Below are 18,340 nucleotides of genomic sequence, written 5' to 3'. Positions count from 1 at the left end.
ACCCAATGACAAGTTTGCTGTTCTGGCTGGACCATAAAGGCATATCTAATTAGTTAAGAATAGTTCGCTTTAATTTACTGTCAAAAAATTCTGCACTTCCCAATGATTCAATCAAAACTCCTATTTCCACTAGAGGGCAATCTCGTCTTTGTTGCTTCGGTTGCTTCCGTCTGTCGCTCTACTTTGTCGTCACTGCTATGTAATCATAATGCGCTCTCCTGAAATAAAAAAGAAAACACGTGTGATACTTGTCAACTCAAGACAACTCTAAGGCAAGTTAATCATCCAATTTACAGAATGTTTCCTTTATAATACTTGATATTGTTGATATATCCATCCGTGTCAGATGTTGCTTATGCTCTCGATTTAAGAATCCTCATGTAGACGTTTTGTAGTAAATAGTGTACTTAGCTAAATTTCAGGTTCGCTCTAGCCACCTAAGCGAATCTGTATAGTTCATTAACTTCTGGTTATGTGGCCGTCAAACAAAAACAAACGTGCTATTTTATTTTTGCGATGTTATTCCAGATTCAGCTAACATAGCTTGTCAGATGATTCCCGTTAACCTAGGTGGCTCCTTTGACGCGTTGATCGGTTAAAAGTCTTCAGCTAAAAAATGCTACCTGGGAAGCCCAAACAGTGCATTTTCAGTTTGTGGTTCTGCTGAATAGCCACATTCATGGTAAAAAATTTTTTTAAAAAAAGTGCTAGACTTAGAGAAAAAAGATTAAATTACATTTTTTTTAAAAAACAAATGTATGTTTATGAATCTTTATATAATCTTTTAATATGCTGTCGTTTTTGTATGAACATATGTTCACTGTAATGTAATGAGCAGAAAAGGTTCTGCACAGAAGTCAATCTTGCTGTTACAACTCATACTACATTTTTATTTAGAGAGCAGGGACCCTAATGACAGTGGTTTGATTTATTGAACAGATGTCATTGAGTACGCCTTCTTCACTTTCAGAGGTTGTGTTTAAATCTGACCCAGCCCCTCAGGAACCTTTTTCGCTTGTTGGTTGTGTTCCAGGTCAGGATGAGTGAGGAGGCAGAGCGTTTGTTGATCCAGTTTCAGGATGAGGGTGGCGAGGCCTTGGGGTCCCCCTTTGATGTCCCGCTGGACATCACCCCAGACAAACTGCAGCTGGTCTGTAATGCACTCTTGCAGAAGGTACGTGGCCACCGTTACAAGGCACTGGGACTGTTACCAGAGTCATTCCATTCAGAATGTTTGAACTTTTAAAAATCCAAAATGGGAGGAGCTACCATTTACTCACCAAAGTGCAATCATTGTTTTTCTGTGGAAAAGGTTTTATTTTGATTGGTTCAAACAGGCCAGATTATCCGGAATCACAGTTATCCGTCGCTGGCCCTCATGTTTTGCGTCCCCCCCCCCTCCCCCCTTTCCCGCCAGGAGGAGCCGGTGCCCTTGGCCTTCTTCGTGAACGAGGCGGAGATCGTGTCGTCGCTCCGTGTGTGCATGCAGGCGCTGGACCTGGAGACGGAGCGGGTGCTCCCGGTGGTGTACCAGCCGCAGGCGGTGTTTCGCGTGCGTGCCGTCGCCCGCTGCACCAGCTCTCTGCAGGGGCACACGGAGGCCGTCATCTCTGTCGCCTTCAGCCCCACGGGGAAGTAAGTGTCGGGACTGGGACTGGGCCTGGGGCTGAGGCTGTGGCTAGAGGGCTTATGGCTATTTATGGGCTAGTGCTGAGGTTTCTGTGCTGTTCACTCTCAAGGGGGTTAAATGAGAAGCCTCTTTGCCTCATAACCCCCCTCCCTAACCTCAAGTGACATCTTCATCCAACAGCCATTACAGACTGCAGTACAATGTCTATTTAACTGTGGTGCATATTGAAGTATATGTAAATGAGGTTGTGATATACAAGACTTTTAGCCTTTTGCTACATTTTGTAATTTCATAATTACTGTGTGTGAAGTCAACAGTGGAAAATGTTGCAAAACATATTAACATGGAATTGGGGTGTAGTGCCATTTAAGGTGGAAAGTAAGGCGCGTGAATGTACGTGCATGTACCTGGTGTGCCGCGATGGTTTTAGCTGCAGCGTTTGATCTACAGCTGCTTGCGCTGCGTTGTCTGTAGGTACCTGGCCAGTGGTTCGGGGGACACGACGGTAAGGTTCTGGGACCTGACCACGGAGACGCCACACCACACTGCCAGAGGTCAGTGCGTAGTTCACCGGCGCTGAACGCCGTCGCTTTCAACGCCGCGTGTGGACCCCTGTTGCATTTCTGTTCCTGGAGAGGCGGTGACATGGGAGTCTCTCTTTCAGGACACACTCACTGGGTTCTCTCAATCGCCTGGTCACCTGACGGCAAGAAGCTAGCCTCTGGGTGCAAGAACAGCCAGGTGTGTGTGTGGCCGTCTCGCCCCCTTCTCAGAACAACTGGAAGCTGCACTAATTAACAGTAGAATATCAGAATGTGCAGTATAGGCCAAAAGTATTGGGCCACCTGTGGTTTTTAGAAGAAGAATTCAGTTACTATATATAGATTAATTGAATAACAAACCAAATTATAAACTTTTATTTTCAATGTCTACCTACAATAACACAAAAAGAGGAGTTTTACTTGAAAATATTATTCCACTTTATAAAGCTGTAAACTCATTTACTGATTTCACAATTTGATTTAATATGGAGTGAAAGAACAGAAGGTAGCCAGCACTGCAGCAAACGTGCACTTGAAAAACATCAGCGGTCCCTGACTACTACATGTTCAGGTTTATGAGGATGTCTGTAGCTGTATGTACAGAAAGGTGTATGAGGACGTCTGTAGTTGTATGTACAGAGGTTTATGAGGACGTCTGTAGCTGTATGTACAGAGGGTTATGAGGACGTCTGTAGCTGTATGTACAGAGGTTTATGAGGACGTCTGTAGCTGTATGTACAGAAAGGTGTATGAATACGTCTGTAGTTGTATGTACAGAGATTTATGAGGATGTCTGTAGCTATGTGAACAGAAAGGTGTATGAGGACATCTGTAGCTGTATGTACAGAGGGTTATGAGGACGTCTGTAGGTGTATGTACAGAGGGTTATGAGGACGTCTGTAGCTGTATGTACAGAGGGTTATGAGGACGTCTGTAGCTGTATGTACAGAGGGTTATGAGGACGTCTGTAGCTGTATGTACAGAGGTTTATGAGGACGTCTGCCCGTGTATCCACGGGGGTGGGAGGGCGTGGCCTGAGTAACCGTGTTACGGTGCTGTCCCCCCCCCCCCCCCAGATATTCCTGTGGGACCCCAGCACGGGCCAGCAGGTTGGGAAGACCCTGACGGGACACACCAAGTGGATCACATGGCTGTGCTGGGAACCCCTGCATCTGTGAGTGTTTTGAGCGTGTTCAGTTCTTTGTTTCCTTTCACTGGGCTGTAGGAGAGCAAGAAAAGGTTAGTAAGAAACCCTGAATATAGAATTAAAATCATGGGGTTTGTGCTTTATTTATAAACTTACTGATTGAAATATTTTGTTTATTTATACATATATACCCTCAGTGCCTACTTTTATTAGGTGCAACTGCTTGTTAACGCAAATAGCCTGCTCTTCCAAACAACGAATCATGTGGCGGCAATTCAGTATGTACAGCATGCAGATGTGGTGAAGAGGTTTAGTTGTTGTTAGAATGGGTGAGACATGTGATCTAAGATCACATTCTGATTAAGAATGTTGCCTCATTCTTAGATTTGATGCTATTATTAATTTACATTTGATCATATGGTGTCCATACTGTGGTTGGTCTTTCTGTCTTTCTCTCTGTTCACACTGTCCCATCTCCAGTCCTCTGCCTGTTTCCCTCCAATCCTCTGTTTCTCACCTTAAACCAGTCTGTCTTTCAGCATAAAAAGTCTCTTGCTCCTTCCCTCTTCCTCTTTCCCCTCCTCTGTCAGACTTGTCCTTCCCCGCCCTAGGTCAGTCTCTTTCTCTCCCTTTCATTCTCTCTCCCCCTCTCTCTCCCCTCTGTCATACTGTCATTTTGTCTCCCCCTCCCTCTCTCTCTGATTCCCCCTCTAGCGTACTGATTCTCCGCCTCCCTCTCCTCCAGTAACCCGGAGTGCCGGTACCTTGCCAGTTCCTCTAAAGACTGCACGGTGCGGATTTGGGACACGGTGTTGGGCCGCAGTGATAAGATCCTGACGGGACACACTCAGTCAGTCACCTGCGTGAAGTGGGGCGGGGATGGGCTCCTCTTCACCTCCTCTCAGGACAGGACCATCAAAGTGTGGAGGGCCAAAGATGTAAGGGCGGTCTGAGAGAGAGGGAGTGTGTGTGTGTGTGTATGTGTGTGTGTGTGTGTGTGTGCGTGCGCGCATGTGTGTGTATTGCTATTCATGTATGTGTACCTGTACGTGCAACATCATGTCACTTCTAGGGAAACCACCAGTGTGTCTGCGTGTGTGTGTGCATGTAGAAAGTGTGTTGCTTTTACGCAAACCAGCACATCTATGTTGGTGCCTTAGTGTTTTACTTATTCAATATGAATTTGTATTTTGTAGTACAAGGTGTACTAGAGGTAACTGTTTCGGAGGTGTATGAGGGTAACTGTTTCAGGGGTGTAGAAGGGTAACTGTTTCAGGGGTGTATATCTAGTACCTGTTTCAGCAAGCACAGTATAACTAGTACCTGTTTCAGTGAGCGAGTGTCTTTTTGTTTGTCCAGTTTAGTCTGTGCTGCACTAGTGTCTCTGTGTTATGTGTCAGTTTCAGGGAGTGAAATGCTGGCCATGAGTGTGTTTCAGGGTTTCTATCACGCTCTGTGTTTCAGGGGGTGCAGTGCCGCACCCTGCAGGGCCACGCCCACTGGGTTAACACTCTGGCACTCAGTACCGACTACGTTCTCCGGACTGGAGCGTTCGAACCCGCAACCGCCACCGTCAACGCCCAGGATCTCCCTGGATCGCGTCAGTGCCGCCTTCACCACTATGTAGCATGCCTGGTCGATTGACTGATTGACTGAATGATTGATTGAAATTCTTTATTGATCATTAAAATACAAGTGGCCCCTCTAGCCAGAGATGCCCCGGATACAGAAATCATCAAAAAGATAAAAACACAATAAAGCCCAAAGGCTTATTTCCATTATGGTCCTTTTTTTGGGGTGGGGTATGGGTATGGAGGGTGTTGAAGGGGCATCATGAAAAGGCAGCCAACGGGCTTCTAAACATACATCATTTCATTTGAAAAGAAAGATCAATCACAATACAATGTATAACAATATTAATCCATAAACATTCCAATTTACAGTTCAGGTAAAGTGCTGTACTGGTCCCAATTTCCTCAATTGAAAAATACCTGGAACATCATCCTAATAAATATTCAATCACAAATCTTCCAATCACAATCAACAATTAAATCCATGCAATCATAACAATATACAATGCAGATAAAGTGCTGTACCAAGAACATCAGCCTAATAACTACTGTTCCATGCTGCTCATTTCAGAGGGCAGACGGCCACTCAGCCATTTTTTCAATGAGGACTTGAGGCTAACTACAGAGTTAATCATCTTAATGCTCATTGGTAGCCCATTCCACAGAATGGCAGCTGAGTACAGGAAGGTGTCCTTCCCCATACAGCTCTTGAACCTAAAGGGAACCAGATCAGTTGTGCTCCTTCATCGATGTGCGTTTTGTGTGTGTTTGTGTGTACATATTCATGGGATGCTATTTTAAAGACATGCATTCGTCGGGCTCAGAAGGAACGTTTGTGTGTTTTCTGCAGTGGAGGAGCTGAAGGAGAAAGCCCTGCAGAGATACAACAGTGTGAGGGTAAGTGTGCTGTTTGTGTGTTTGTAGTGGTGCGTGATGTGAGGGTATAGAGTGCACATCGATGTCAAACATTTTCTCCCTCCCTCCTTACCTCCTCTCTCCTGTCCTTGTTTCTCTCCCCCTCCCTCTCTTCTCTCTCTCGCTCTCGCTCTCTCTCTCCCCTCCCCACGCTGTCTCTCAGGGCCAGGGGACGGAGCGGCTGGTGTCGGGCTCTGACGACTTCACCCTGTTCCTGTGGAACCCCGCGGAGGAGAAGAAGCCGCTGGCTCGCCTGACGGGTCACCACGCCCTCATCAACGAGGTGCTCTTCTCCCCCGACACCCGGCTGCTGGCCAGCGCCTCCTTCGACAAGTCCATCAAGATCTGGGACGGCAAGACGGGCAAGTGAGTGACGCGCTTCCTTGCGCCAACACCTCTCTGAGCGCCAATGCCATAAAGTGCTGCCCAGTGCTGCTTAATGGCTTCAGCTGGCTGACTGGTACGCAGTCAAAGTAAACAGCCTAGGTTTTCACTCGTTAAGACAAGCTTAAGATGCGCCCAGTTTTGCTGGTTTATGAATGCCATGGATGCACAATCCTTACACCAACGGCCTTTTACCAGGAAAACAAAGTGAAATGATAAAAGATACTCAATGCTTGTGGCCACATATAGACTGACGACATTCACATGAGGGTACAAAGCATTGTGCCCCTATAGAAGTGCTGCTTTGAGCCTCTCCCTGCGCCTTAGTCCCGAGTTCATGTGACGTCACTGAGCACTTGGATTAGCAACTTGGCACCTGGACATTTTTAGTCTCAAACCGTCCAAAATAAAAGATCACCAAATGTTACTTGGGGTGCTACTCGAAATGGGTAATAGAGGGGTGTGGACGTTGTCGTTTGGCTTGTTGTCGTTCGATTTACTTACCGTCAATTGAAAAGATGGGCAGCCTGCAAAAGAATGCCGTGTGGAAGGATTTTGAAAAGCTCAGTGAAAACACTGATCAGCGAAAAATGATCTGCTCTGATTCAAGTGTGTTCTCATTAACGTCAAACAGTTAAAAAGTGGTTAGTCTGTAATTGCCCTATTAGGACAGCAGCTAGTTGACGGTCAGAAATGTGTGTGATTTACGTCCCTGCTGTGTACACTGCCCTTGCTTATGACGGAGAGCTATAAACCGGGCAGGTAGAGGCTGGTAACATGGCGGCTCTTGCTGTGTGACTGCCTGCGCTTGGCTCTGGAGGTGCTTAGTGTCGGGGGCTGTGTTCCGCAGGTACCTGACCTCCCTGAGGGGGCACGTGGCGGCCGTGTACCAGGTGGCCTGGGCGGCCGACAGCAGGCTTCTGGTGAGCGGAAGCAGCGACAGCACCCTGAAAGTGTGGGACGTGAAGACGGGCAAGCTGAGCGTGGACCTGCCTGGGCACGCCGATGAGGTGAGCGCCCCCTGCTGGTCACTGCCAGGCTCGGAGGTCTGCGCCAAAGTGAGTCTGCCCTCTTTTTATTGGGCCATTTCTGACACTGAACCCTGTGTGTGTGTGTGTGTGTGTGTTTTAAGGTCTTTGCTGTGGACTGGAGTCCAGATGGACAGAGAGTAGCCAGCGGTGGGAAGGACAAGTGTCTTAGGATGTGAGTGACTTCAGTTCCAGTTTTTCTGACCGGTCAAAATATCGAAATGTCCTTTCCCAAGGCCATTTTGTTCAGCTCTGTTCTGTTTTGACTTCACTTCCATTTCATTTTTCTCAGATGGAGGAGGTAGCCCTTCTGCAGCTATACACACCCTGTGAAAACTACACCTGCCCAACTCCTCGCAACCTGGCGTCGCCCTGCATCACAAACGGAGTGCCAAGGGGACTCTGGTCATTTTTAAGGAGCACAGAGTGAACCTTATCCTTTTACCTTCAATGCACCTCTCTGCCGAGTGATAAAGACCTTCACTGCCTGGAGGTCAAGTCATGTGACAAAGTCAGAGGAGGTGAGGGTAATCGAACCGCAGCTTCTCACCGATCACCTTACCTTAATCCTTACTGTCTCTGGAGGTTATATCTTGGAAATAGATATGGATGAGGTCGCAAACTCATCTTTGTTTTGTCTTGTGTAAGTGTCTCTCTGTATTTACTCATTTTCTGAATAAATACAGATCAGATGTGGGCTCCCCCATTGGTCCCCACTCCTCATTCCAGTTTTGAATAAATGCAGACTCCAGTTCTCTGGGGTCTTTGAGAGTCACAAAGTATTTTTCAGCTTGACAGAGCTTGTTACACATGTGTAGGTCTACTGATATCAGACTTAGCTGTGGATATAAAATGTCATTAAAAAGTCAATGTCAAGTGTAATGGTTATGACAAAGAATCAAAGAAAAATATTTTGAAGCCTTTTTTTAAATTTGAAATTTAAAATTATTTCTTATCTTGGAAGCAACAAAGTCCTCATTCTGCCCACTAGAGGAAGATTTGGTTTTATACTAACTAACATGGCATTTTAACATATCAGTCGTGACTACTGGGCTGCTAATCAAATGTAATCTTCAAGTGAGTGCAGAGAATTGACACCCCCGTGTCTGGTATACTTTACATCAAAAGGAGATGTTTTTCCTGTTCATAAATTTAAAAAAGCATCTTTAACATGTGGCTTAATACCCAATTAAAATGCAAGAAGAAATTATTGCATCATGCCCTAAAGGAGGTTAAAGGTTTTTATGTGACTAAAAAGTTGTAGTCTTATTAAAAATATAGTGCAATGTTGAGGCCAAACCAGGAAACGGAATGAAGTTCTGTGCTCAAGCTTTATGAGAGGTGTGTGGACGGTGGCATTCAATCCTAAAGAACGTGCTGGGTGGGAGATTAGAACCGCAAGTCATACGGACGTTTTGTGTAAACATAGCTGGTGTATTATACAATACTACGTCCCTTTCTGTGAATTCAGGACTGCTGTGCACATGGCTTATTGGTCACCAGCAGGAATGAGTCAACACAATACAGGTTTTTCAGTTTATTCAGCCATTTCAGTCCTGAAGTAGTACACTTCAGATCCGGGTGAAAATGAGGATATGTGGAATACATTTCAGAGGCTTGCACTTGTTGTAAGGCTGCTGGCGGAACACAATTGCGCATTTCAGTCAGGAGGCGAAAGAGTTCAGCGGATATTCAGTTTTCTGCATTTCAGAGTTCAGCAACAACTCAAATTCTCCGTGTTGTGTAGATTTTTTTTTTTTAATTTCACAATCCACAAAGTTAGCATTTATTACATTTAATCATGGGTTGTCAATCATGTGAATAGGTTTTCACTTAATGGAGCACAGCGACTTGATGTCATAATTACTGAAGGTGCTGCGTGCTGAAATGGGGAAATCCGCATATTTTCTGAATTTCTTCATCCCTGTTCAGTACTGAAGCACACAAATACGTTACAAGATCCAGACGTTGCTGGACAAGTTTTATCCACACTGCATTCTGCACAAGAAAAAACTGTTAATAAAGCAAAGGACACAATCCTAGAAAGCCACTGTCAACTTTTTTTTTTCATTTTGTGTAAGTCTTTCTGAAAATGGCAACAGGCGGTGGAGCTGGCCACGCCCGTGCGGGTGTTGCGTAGACTGCTAAAGGCCACATCAATGAAGGCTTTGCATGAGGCTGTGAATATTTGGAGGAGTGAAGTTTCCTTCGTCTCTCTAAAGAATCAGATGGTCTTATCTCTAAAGCTAGGATGGGCAGTCGTATTCTTTGGAGGGCCCAAGTTCTGAAAGCATTCAAAGGTTTTGGCATACTGCCTTCATCAGTGAAATGACTCTTTGTGCTGATTACAGGCTTGGGTATATAAGACTTCTGTGTCATCGCAGGTGTAAAAGCTAATTTGAGAAGAACTACCAATCTGAGCCTCTGTTTTCAGTTAGGCTATTAGAGAGCGCTCAACTCGTGGGAGCGATTCCAAGAAGTAATCCCACAGGCTGAAATAGTCGCGCAGTCAATTTCCTTTTAAAGTATACTTTCCAGTTAGGACGTGATGTTTACCTGGAACAGCAGGGTGTCTGACTTACTAACCAAATTAACTCCAGTGAACAGGTGGAAGCAGAGGCAGACCAGAAGCCAGCATACGAGCTGAGACGACTCATCCCAGCTCTAGAACATTCCATTAAAGGCTTGCACTCATGCGTTTAGCTGCACTGGCTTCAGAACAGGACAAGCCCTTGGAAAAAACCAACATTAGATCAAAAGCAACATCTAGAATTCATGTCAACATTAACAGTTTTGCCAACACCTCTGAACGCCAATGCCATAAAGTGCTGCCCAGTGCTACTTAATGGCTTCAGCTGTCTGACTGGTACGCTGTCAAAGTAAACAGCCTAGGTTTTCACTCGTAAGACATGCTTAAGATGCGCCCAGTTTTGCTGGTTTATGAATGCCATGGATGCACTCGTCATGCATGGAATTCTTACACCAAAGGCCTTTTTACGGGGAAAACAAAGTGAAACGATTATAAATACTCAACGCTTGTGGCCACATATAGACAAATGACATTCACATAAAGGTACAAAGAATTGTGCCCCTGAAGAGTTTTTAGTCTGGTGGGGTGAGTTTAGTGGCTGTTAGCACTAATCTCGGACCTCATATGCACATGTGCTGATAAGTACTTCTCTGTGGAGCGGAGTAGACTCCCACTGCTCAGTTACTGAATTACTTTGTAAAAGCCTGGTGAAGTTGAAGACACTTGGTGTGTGGGGTGGTTAAGGTGAAAAAGACACAAAAGGAAACCGTGCTCGTCAATCAATCGCACATCTCCCTATGTTGAGTTAGAAAAACTTGTTAAATCGTTGTGCGTACAAACATGGCTACTTTCCCTCTATACCTGTCTAGCCCCCGTCCTTCTCTCACTCCCTCTCTCATCTCCCTTTCCTTCTTTCCCCTCTCCCTCCTACCCACTTCCCTCACTCCCCGGTCATTCTCCCCACATCTCCTTCTCTTCTCTGTCTCTCGCTCTCTCCTTCGCCCACTCTCCCTCCCGTTCTCCTCTCTCCCTCAGTGTTTTCTTCACTCTGTCTTCCAGACGTTGTTCAGCATCTTGACAACCTCCTCGTAGATGACGAACACTATGGCCACGTCCAGGCACACTCTCCCCAGTCGTGGGACTGTGCCCTTGTAGAACCTGCAGAAGAATCCCACGCAGGAGGAGGTTAGAGGATAGCTGTTCTCAGAACCCAGACCCTCAGATCTCGAGACTCACTCACCTTCCTGTCTAGGAACAGCCTAGTCACGGGTCAGATTCTCAATTAGGCGATTTGCAGAAATGTGATGCATCTCGTGCACACCCCCTCTCACTGCTCAACCACTTCCTTGCGTCTCAGTTTTTTAAACTGCCACTTTTGAATCTCCTCCTCCTGCTTAAACCTGTCTTCTCTGCTTTGCAATTGGTTTGAAAATATTGATGGGCAGGTTAAATGTTCTTTCTTTTGTCTTTTCCACAACACTTACAGCTGAGAGTTATAAGCCTGGCACACAAAGCAAGGGTAGCTGTTAGTCGTTCCCCAATAGAGCACATGGAACGGGAAGCTGGAGTATTCATTTCTGATAAAGATCATGCAGTCTGATTGGTGTTAGCTGGTTTTAGCCAGCATTGAGTTATACAGGTCTGTGGTTGAATCTCGCCCTCCGATTGGAGCCCTGCCCTGCCTAGATTACTTCCTGGTTCATTAGAAGTAACAACTGACCATCGGGTTATTGGCAAATCACAACTTTAGAAATTGGGTGTACTTAGATCAGAATGTCAGCCTAGTCATTATGGTGTTCGGTTACGAGCCTGACAGTTCAGGCTATGGGGCAGCAGAGGGTGTGTATATGCTTGTATCTATCTGTGGGTGTGCATTGTGTTTTGGCTGGAGGGGGCCAGTTGCAACACTCACGCTTGTGGCCCCTCATTGCGCAGTATCTGGAAGGCACAGTCCACAGTGTTCCTGTATCTGTGAGCCTCCAACCCCTTAAAAAACAAAAAGCAAATTATTCAGAAACAGACACACACACCAGGGATAGACCCTATTTTTGTCAGACCTCCAGGTTACTGATTGTGCGTGACCAAGTGTAAAATGCTTAAAAAAAAAAAATTTAATTAAAATTGAACCATTTCTTTTTTAAGATTACCTCAACGTGCATATTCCATGAAGTGCAAAAGGTTTTTCAAATGGTTTAAATGTAACCAGCTGAACTAGTACTTTTCCTGAACGAAATGTAAACCTTGTATTTCGCTAGGCTCCTTTGGGTCTTTTCCCCATGGATCAGCACCCCCCTATTGAGGGGGCAGCTTCAATAATCAGGTTCACTCCAGAGTGAAGTAGTCAGTGCCAGGCTAGAAATGCTGATCAGGTGCTCTTTGAGCTTCCTCTACAGATAACTGCTGGTTCACTTTGGACAGCTGGCAGCAACACATCTGCTGTGCTGTGTCTGTGGGCATGGATTCCATATTGAATGCGAATTCCGAAATCTGAGAAAAACCTGCTGTATTTTTGTGCAAACCACAGGAAAATCTGAAGCGTGGGCTAAGTCTTATTTTATATTGCCTCAATTTAGCTGATGCCATTGGCCAAAGTGACTTGCACCATAAACAACAAATGCATTAAAAAAATAATATTCCCAGTAAAAGCGTCCTTTAACTCCACCTCTCTTTTTTATCATTATTTTCACTTTCTACAACACCAGATGCAGTGTTGTTCTAATGTTTCCCTTCATTGTGAAACTGTAGAAGCACTGTTGCAGTTTATAAGCTTAAATTCTTAAATATGCAAATAATTCTAGGTTTGGAATTGTGTCCAGTTATTTTCTCTAAACCACTGTATGGTGCATTTTCTCCATGTTAAATAAGATGAGCTGCTACACAAAGATAAGGATGTACTGTGGAGTGCAGTACGTGCTTTAGTCCATGCTCAAGGAGAGGCTGGAGGCTTGTGTTAATTTGAACTAGAAACATGCGCTTTTTTAAGCATAATACTATCGCCACACTTACTGACCCAAATGGGGCATTTGTTTTCCACATTGTTTAAAGTCAGGCATTCACAACCATTTATTTGTGTAAGGTCAGATCGGGGTCACTCTCGCTGATGCTCAGCTGACCACGTCGCCACATTTGTTGGCCCGGGGCCACGACCGTCGTCGAACCGCACACGCACACACCTGCATCCTGGTCTTGACCACGTCGAGGGGCGTGTTCCCAAACACGCTTGCGGCCCCAGCTGTCGCTCCGAAAGCTGCCGTCACCACGGGGTGCATCTCGCGTGTGGGGTCATCGCCTAGGGGACACGACCTGTGGTCAAACTGCGGATGTCTGTGTCTCCTTCTGCACGCATGCTCCTGTTTTCATTTGCAGGGCAGGTCCATTGACTGAAAATTACTTGCGACCATTTGCACTACGGTTTATGTAGTTATGTTGTTTATATCCTCCTAGTTTGACTTAGCATAGGTTAGGTCAGACTAATGTTCACTCTGTGAACTGGACTTAATGTGTTCATGGCTATGCATAACTGTACAAAATAAGTATTGTACCTTATTGGACCTGCGTTTTGTAGTTGTTACAATGACCTTTGGTATGAATTTATTGTACGTCACTTTGGATAAAAGTGTCTGCCAAATAAATGTAACGTAATGTATATAACATCTAGTACCCCCAGCCCCCTCCATTGGCCTTTACTGCTCTCACCAAACAAAAGGTATACATGAATAGAACAGAGACCAAAACTGATCTAAATATATAGCACAGCCATTTTAGCTCCCTACTTTAAATAAAGTAGCCACCCCTACCTTTATACCAGTTGCGGAGCAAGTTCATGACATAGAAGCGAATAGCCTGGTTGGAGCCTTGTTTCAACACTGTTGCCGTCAAGCCCTGGTAAGTTCCTCGGATTCCTAGGAAATGGCACGTTTCTTGTCACACACTGGCAACACATGCGCTAAATATATTTCCAGATTTTCGCCAGGTAATTAGGAATACTGATTTTCAGACCTTAAATGTCTCCAGGGGCCACTGGTATTTGCCGTTATTACTGAACATTCTGTCCCGCTATCAGCTGTTGTGTAACATCATTTGATTTTGCCCCCCACCCCCCCCAATATAAATACTGTGATTGGATTTGGCTACTGCACCATATAACCAGCACGCATATTGATAAAGCATACAAAAGCTAATCTAGAGTCAGGGTTCCCCTGTTCACATTATAACTTGCATTACATTACATTGCAATGCATTGCAATCAGAAGTGCAAAACTGACTCCACATCAGCACTCCTACTTTGAGGAACTTTATAAATATGGACCTAGAAATATGGACCTTTTGCAAAGCAAAAATCGAAGAGTAGAAATTAATATCCGTTTTTTTTCCAGTGCCCGTGACTTCAACACAAATGCTTCTTACCTTGGGCTTTGATGATCTCCCTCACGCCATGGAAGAACCCCCTGTAACGTGGCTGCAGGGAACACTGATCATGAATGAACTTCACCTGAGAGAGGGGGAGAATGAGAATGAGAATGATTATAAACCTTATACAGCATAATTTGAAACGCTCATCTCAAAGCACTTCACAATATTACAACACATAAAAGGGGAATACACTTACACATATTTTAATCTTTCAAAATTCACAATATATTAATAGGACAACATCTGTATTCATTTTCTTAAATAGATGTGTTATTTAAGTTTATTGTGGTAGTAATATATACCAAATATATTCATTTCATGATCCTTTCACAAATTCTGTCAACGTCAGCAAAAATGATTCGCAAGGCTGTGCAATGAACCATGGGAGCTTGAGGCAAGAGAAACACACACAGAAACTACTGTAGAATTCATCATGCAAGTGCAGCTCACTGTTGTACATTATAAACCTTCTTGGCTATAAGACTATTGACAATAAAAGGAAATTATGTGGTCACTGCAAATGTGACCAATCCCAGAAACAGACCAAAATGTCTGGAAATTAGGACCGCAGACACGGGCCGTTCACAGCTGCGAAGGACACAGGAAATGGTGCTGTTGCTGCCACTCTGCTCACCTTGACGGTCTCCATGGGACAGACCACCATGATGGCCTCAGCCACGCCCGCCCCAAGCCCGCACAGCAGGCTGCGAGTGTTGTCCAGGCGACCGTTAGCATCCCGCATGGGGTTGCTTAGCAGCTCAAAGGTGCCAAACCTGGAGTGGGGGTCGAGCGCAGACACTAAGAAGCAGAGTCCGTGGCCCTTCGCAAATATGCTGAAGTACTGTCCTCCCTCCCTCCCTTCCAACTTGCTTTTTGTGCATTTGTCTTAATGTTTTGTCTTTCAAAGAGCACATTGTTTGTTTGTGTGTGTGTGTGTGTGCGCTTTGGGCCTTACCGGACAGCAGCTTTTGGAATGGACCCATACAGCAGTGAGCTAAGGCCTCGGTATAGACCCCGCAGACCGTGATCCTGAACTGTCAGCCTCACGCAGTGTCCTACAGTTGGGGAGACATGGAAAGGTTGGGGACACATGCATGCACACACACTGATCAGCAGGGTTGGACTCCATTTTCAATTTGGTCAATTCATGAAATGAACTGAAATTCAATTCAATTCATGACTATTTTTTCAAGTCATAAATTGAAGTTCATTTAATTTTCTGAATTGACTTAATTGAAATTGAGCTCACCCCAAAACTGCTGTTTAGGCCCAAGTATGTGGCCTGCCTATTCAATGTACATAGAGAGCCACAGTTACCCCCTCAGTCTCTCCCCGTGCCAATTCATGTGCTCCACCCCCCCAAACCTTACCCCCCTCCACTATCCTTTAACTGCTCTCACCTATTCCCCTGTATCTGGGTGGGTTGGCTCTTTCATCCAGCTGCAGCTGTGTCTTCACATATTCTGTGGGGAATGTTATGCAGATCTCAATGCCCCCTGCGATTCCACCTGTGAGTACATGAGAAAAGATTATATCCTCCAGGTCAGAACAATGACTGTACATTCAATCTGCTGTGGGGTTAACGGTACTGTAGTTCTAAAATACAACTCCTGTTTTAACTCCTGCTTGGCAATGACTGTTCCCAGAAGCATTCTGTTGTTATCACTGGTGAAAATTTGGCTGCAAATAGAAACGAGTATAACTATTAAACTAATACGGTACTCTTAACTACAACCCCCACTCCCTCCCGTGCAAGAATAAAGAATGGGCGTGACGCTGGTTTAGAAGCCAGTGGAAGGTATGCGAGCAATGCGCTCCTAAAATTACAAAAATAAAACAGGGTCTGCAGTGCAGCTCCTCGTGGGCAATGTAGCTTCCGATCAATGATATGTTGTGGAAGGGTGTTAATGCACTGAAATTGTATATCATTTGGCAATGCAAGAGTACAGGTTAGCTTCAACAGCGGCACACAGACATTTCTTCATGCAATTAGCTTCGTTACAATTCCGGTACAAAATATTTGACATCTCAGTGGCTAGCTATGTAGCTAACTCTGGATATATTGAATTTCACTATCCTTAGTCTTTGAATAAAATTCTGAATAATAGGATAATGCCCAAGATGTAGCTTAGATCATTCCACGCACCTCATTGGTCGCTGTATGAAGTGACTTGCAACCGTGGCGACAGACTGCGATTATTTGGTTTGTCTAGGCGTAGGGAAACAAACAATCAAAGAACATACCTGCTAAAATTGCTTTCCCTGGATGTGTTATCTTTCTCCCCCCGATCGCCGCAGCTGATAACGTTCTCTTTGGCGAACCCCATGTGTAGATTTCCGGGGAACAACACGACATCACCGCGCCAGACACAGCACACAAACGGGGGGATGGACTCTGGGTCAATGTAGCGGGATGCGATTGCTGGGAGCATCTTCGTCTCATACTAATGCGATCACACGGTGCTTCGGACACTGAAAACGGTTTACATAAAGACGACATTACGTGTATAATAGATAAATATAACAGATTACTACTCAAAGCAAATTGTATTCAATGAATGACGACTTAAAATTGTGGACCAAAACTACCTGGTCAAAAACTTAGCGACCGCACAATCACAGATTCTGTTGTTGAAGCGGGAAGTCATGAATATTACATTAGGACATGTCATGAGGACATGTCGACGGTCCAATCTATTGGCCCAGTTGATTGTATTCACAATCAGTTTGTTTAATATTAATGAAATAGATGACCAATTGCATTACTATATTTATCAGTGTATCCAATGGAGTCTGTCTGACTTCGACGACACATTTTTCATTGGTCAGTGTTCTTGAAATGTAAATAATTGTATTGGCTATACAAGAATCAGGTGGCATCTTATTAGACGAGACGGGTGTGCAGATTTAATGTGCATGTGTAATTTCACTGGTCTAACTGTGAGAGGTCTCTTACCGCAATGGATGAGGTGTATATATTGGGTTAGATTAAGTTAGGGACCTGAAGAATGTCGCTCATGCGCAGCCTTTGAATATAATTTGGACAACAAACATCAAGCCTTCTCAGCAAATGCAGTCAAAGACGACGCTGAATTAGTTATAAAAGTAGTTTTTTATTATTATTATTTTTTAAACCAGGCCAGGGTTTCGTGGAAATATATAAGCCTAACACCAATAAGACATGCTTTGGGTTGCCTAGCTAGCCATAACTAAATCCCTTTTCAAGGAATTTGCTTTTAGGAAAGTATGAGTCTTTTTTCTTTTAATTGAAAATGTTCCTCATCATTTTTGTTATGCCGGTTATATTAATATCCTAACATTTTCTTGACTCTGTTGGTGTGAAATAGTAAAATTTTCTGAAGAAGCAATGTTTCCACCTGTAAAACTGTAGCTGTTTCCAAAAGTAACTAATAATGTCCAGCAGTTGGACAAAATAATAATAACATCTAACAAATATATGAATATCAAACTAAGTAACAGACTATAATGAGTAGGGTCACCCTTTGCCTTCAGAACAGCTTTGTTCCTTCTTGGAATGATAGTTTTGAACTGTCTGTAGTGGGATATTGGATCATTCTTCAAGAAGGAAATTCTCTGGTTTTTTGGGAAATGAAGGAGGAATAGTGGCCCTGCCATAAATACCAGATTTGTGAAGTTCACAACACACAGGTTTTCTTGAGACTGGGTCACAGAGGTGTTGATTCAATTCTTTGCTCGTTTTTAAGTCCGTAGTTGTGCAGTGATCAACTGTCCTGTTAAGTGTCCATCTGTCCCTGTTGGCAATTTGCAACTTACAACCGCTGTTTCTCTTTGTCAATGCAGTTTGTCAATTTTCTGGCATATGTTGCCATCATTTTTGGCACTGTTCGCATTGCCGAAGTAAATTATTTTGCAGCTGATGCACCGACAATTCTGGCACTATTTGGATCTCATGTTGCATTAAACACCCACATCAATGTGCTCATTGTGAGACCTCATTTTTAACTGACTTGTACTGCTAATTTCATTCTTTTACAACTTTGTTCCTGTTAGCTGACATAGTTAATGATGTTTCTGAATATATTTCTGAATGGGCAGTAACTGTACAACTGGTCAAAAATTAATTATCATTTCTATCAGTCCAAGGAGTAGCCAATCTGCACTATATCATAAGCATTCTGCCTCAGCTTATTCTAATTGA

General features: G+C 44.3%; 2 protein-coding genes across 3 annotated transcripts; one reads left to right on the top strand and one right to left on the bottom strand.

Moving 5' to 3' along the window:
- The first annotated feature begins 193 nt into the window (after positions 1 to 193).
- Positions 194 to 8,436, top strand: nle1 (notchless homolog 1 (Drosophila)). Its single transcript, XM_035434379.1, has 13 exons — positions 194 to 271; positions 1,032 to 1,174; positions 1,418 to 1,635; positions 2,105 to 2,184; positions 2,295 to 2,371; positions 3,249 to 3,346; positions 4,065 to 4,257; positions 4,784 to 4,919; positions 5,741 to 5,787; positions 5,969 to 6,171; positions 7,040 to 7,199; positions 7,322 to 7,392; positions 7,510 to 8,436. Exons 2-13 carry the CDS (start codon positions 1,040 to 1,042, stop codon positions 7,520 to 7,522), a joined length of 1,431 nt encoding a protein of 476 aa, XP_035290270.1. The 5' UTR covers positions 194 to 271; positions 1,032 to 1,039; the 3' UTR covers positions 7,523 to 8,436.
- Positions 8,437 to 8,739: 303 nt separating this feature from the next.
- slc25a1a (solute carrier family 25 member 1a) lies at positions 8,740 to 16,912 on the bottom strand. 2 transcript variants are annotated; one of them, XM_035434381.1, is made up of 10 exons: positions 16,750 to 16,876; positions 16,405 to 16,632; positions 15,561 to 15,668; positions 15,116 to 15,215; positions 14,795 to 14,933; positions 14,155 to 14,239; positions 13,545 to 13,649; positions 12,921 to 13,036; positions 11,660 to 11,733; positions 8,740 to 10,905 (listed from the first exon to the last, which is right to left on the bottom strand). In XM_035434381.1, exons 2-10 carry the CDS (start codon positions 16,601 to 16,603, stop codon positions 10,791 to 10,793), a joined length of 1,041 nt encoding a protein of 346 aa, XP_035290272.1. In that variant the 5' UTR covers positions 16,604 to 16,632; positions 16,750 to 16,876; the 3' UTR covers positions 8,740 to 10,790. The 2 variants fall into 2 exon arrangements, with proteins under 2 accessions (XP_035290272.1, XP_035290271.1); XM_035434380.1 differs by having other exon boundaries at positions 16,405 to 16,912.
- Positions 16,913 to 18,340: the final 1,428 nt, after the last annotated feature.

The sequence above is a fragment of the Anguilla anguilla genome, chromosome 9, assembly GCF_013347855.1.
Source record: "Anguilla anguilla isolate fAngAng1 chromosome 9, fAngAng1.pri, whole genome shotgun sequence".
NCBI lineage: Eukaryota > Metazoa > Chordata > Actinopteri > Anguilliformes > Anguillidae > Anguilla > Anguilla anguilla.
Note: the sequence above shows the minus strand (reverse complement) of the source record. Positions and strands in the feature narration are given on the sequence as shown.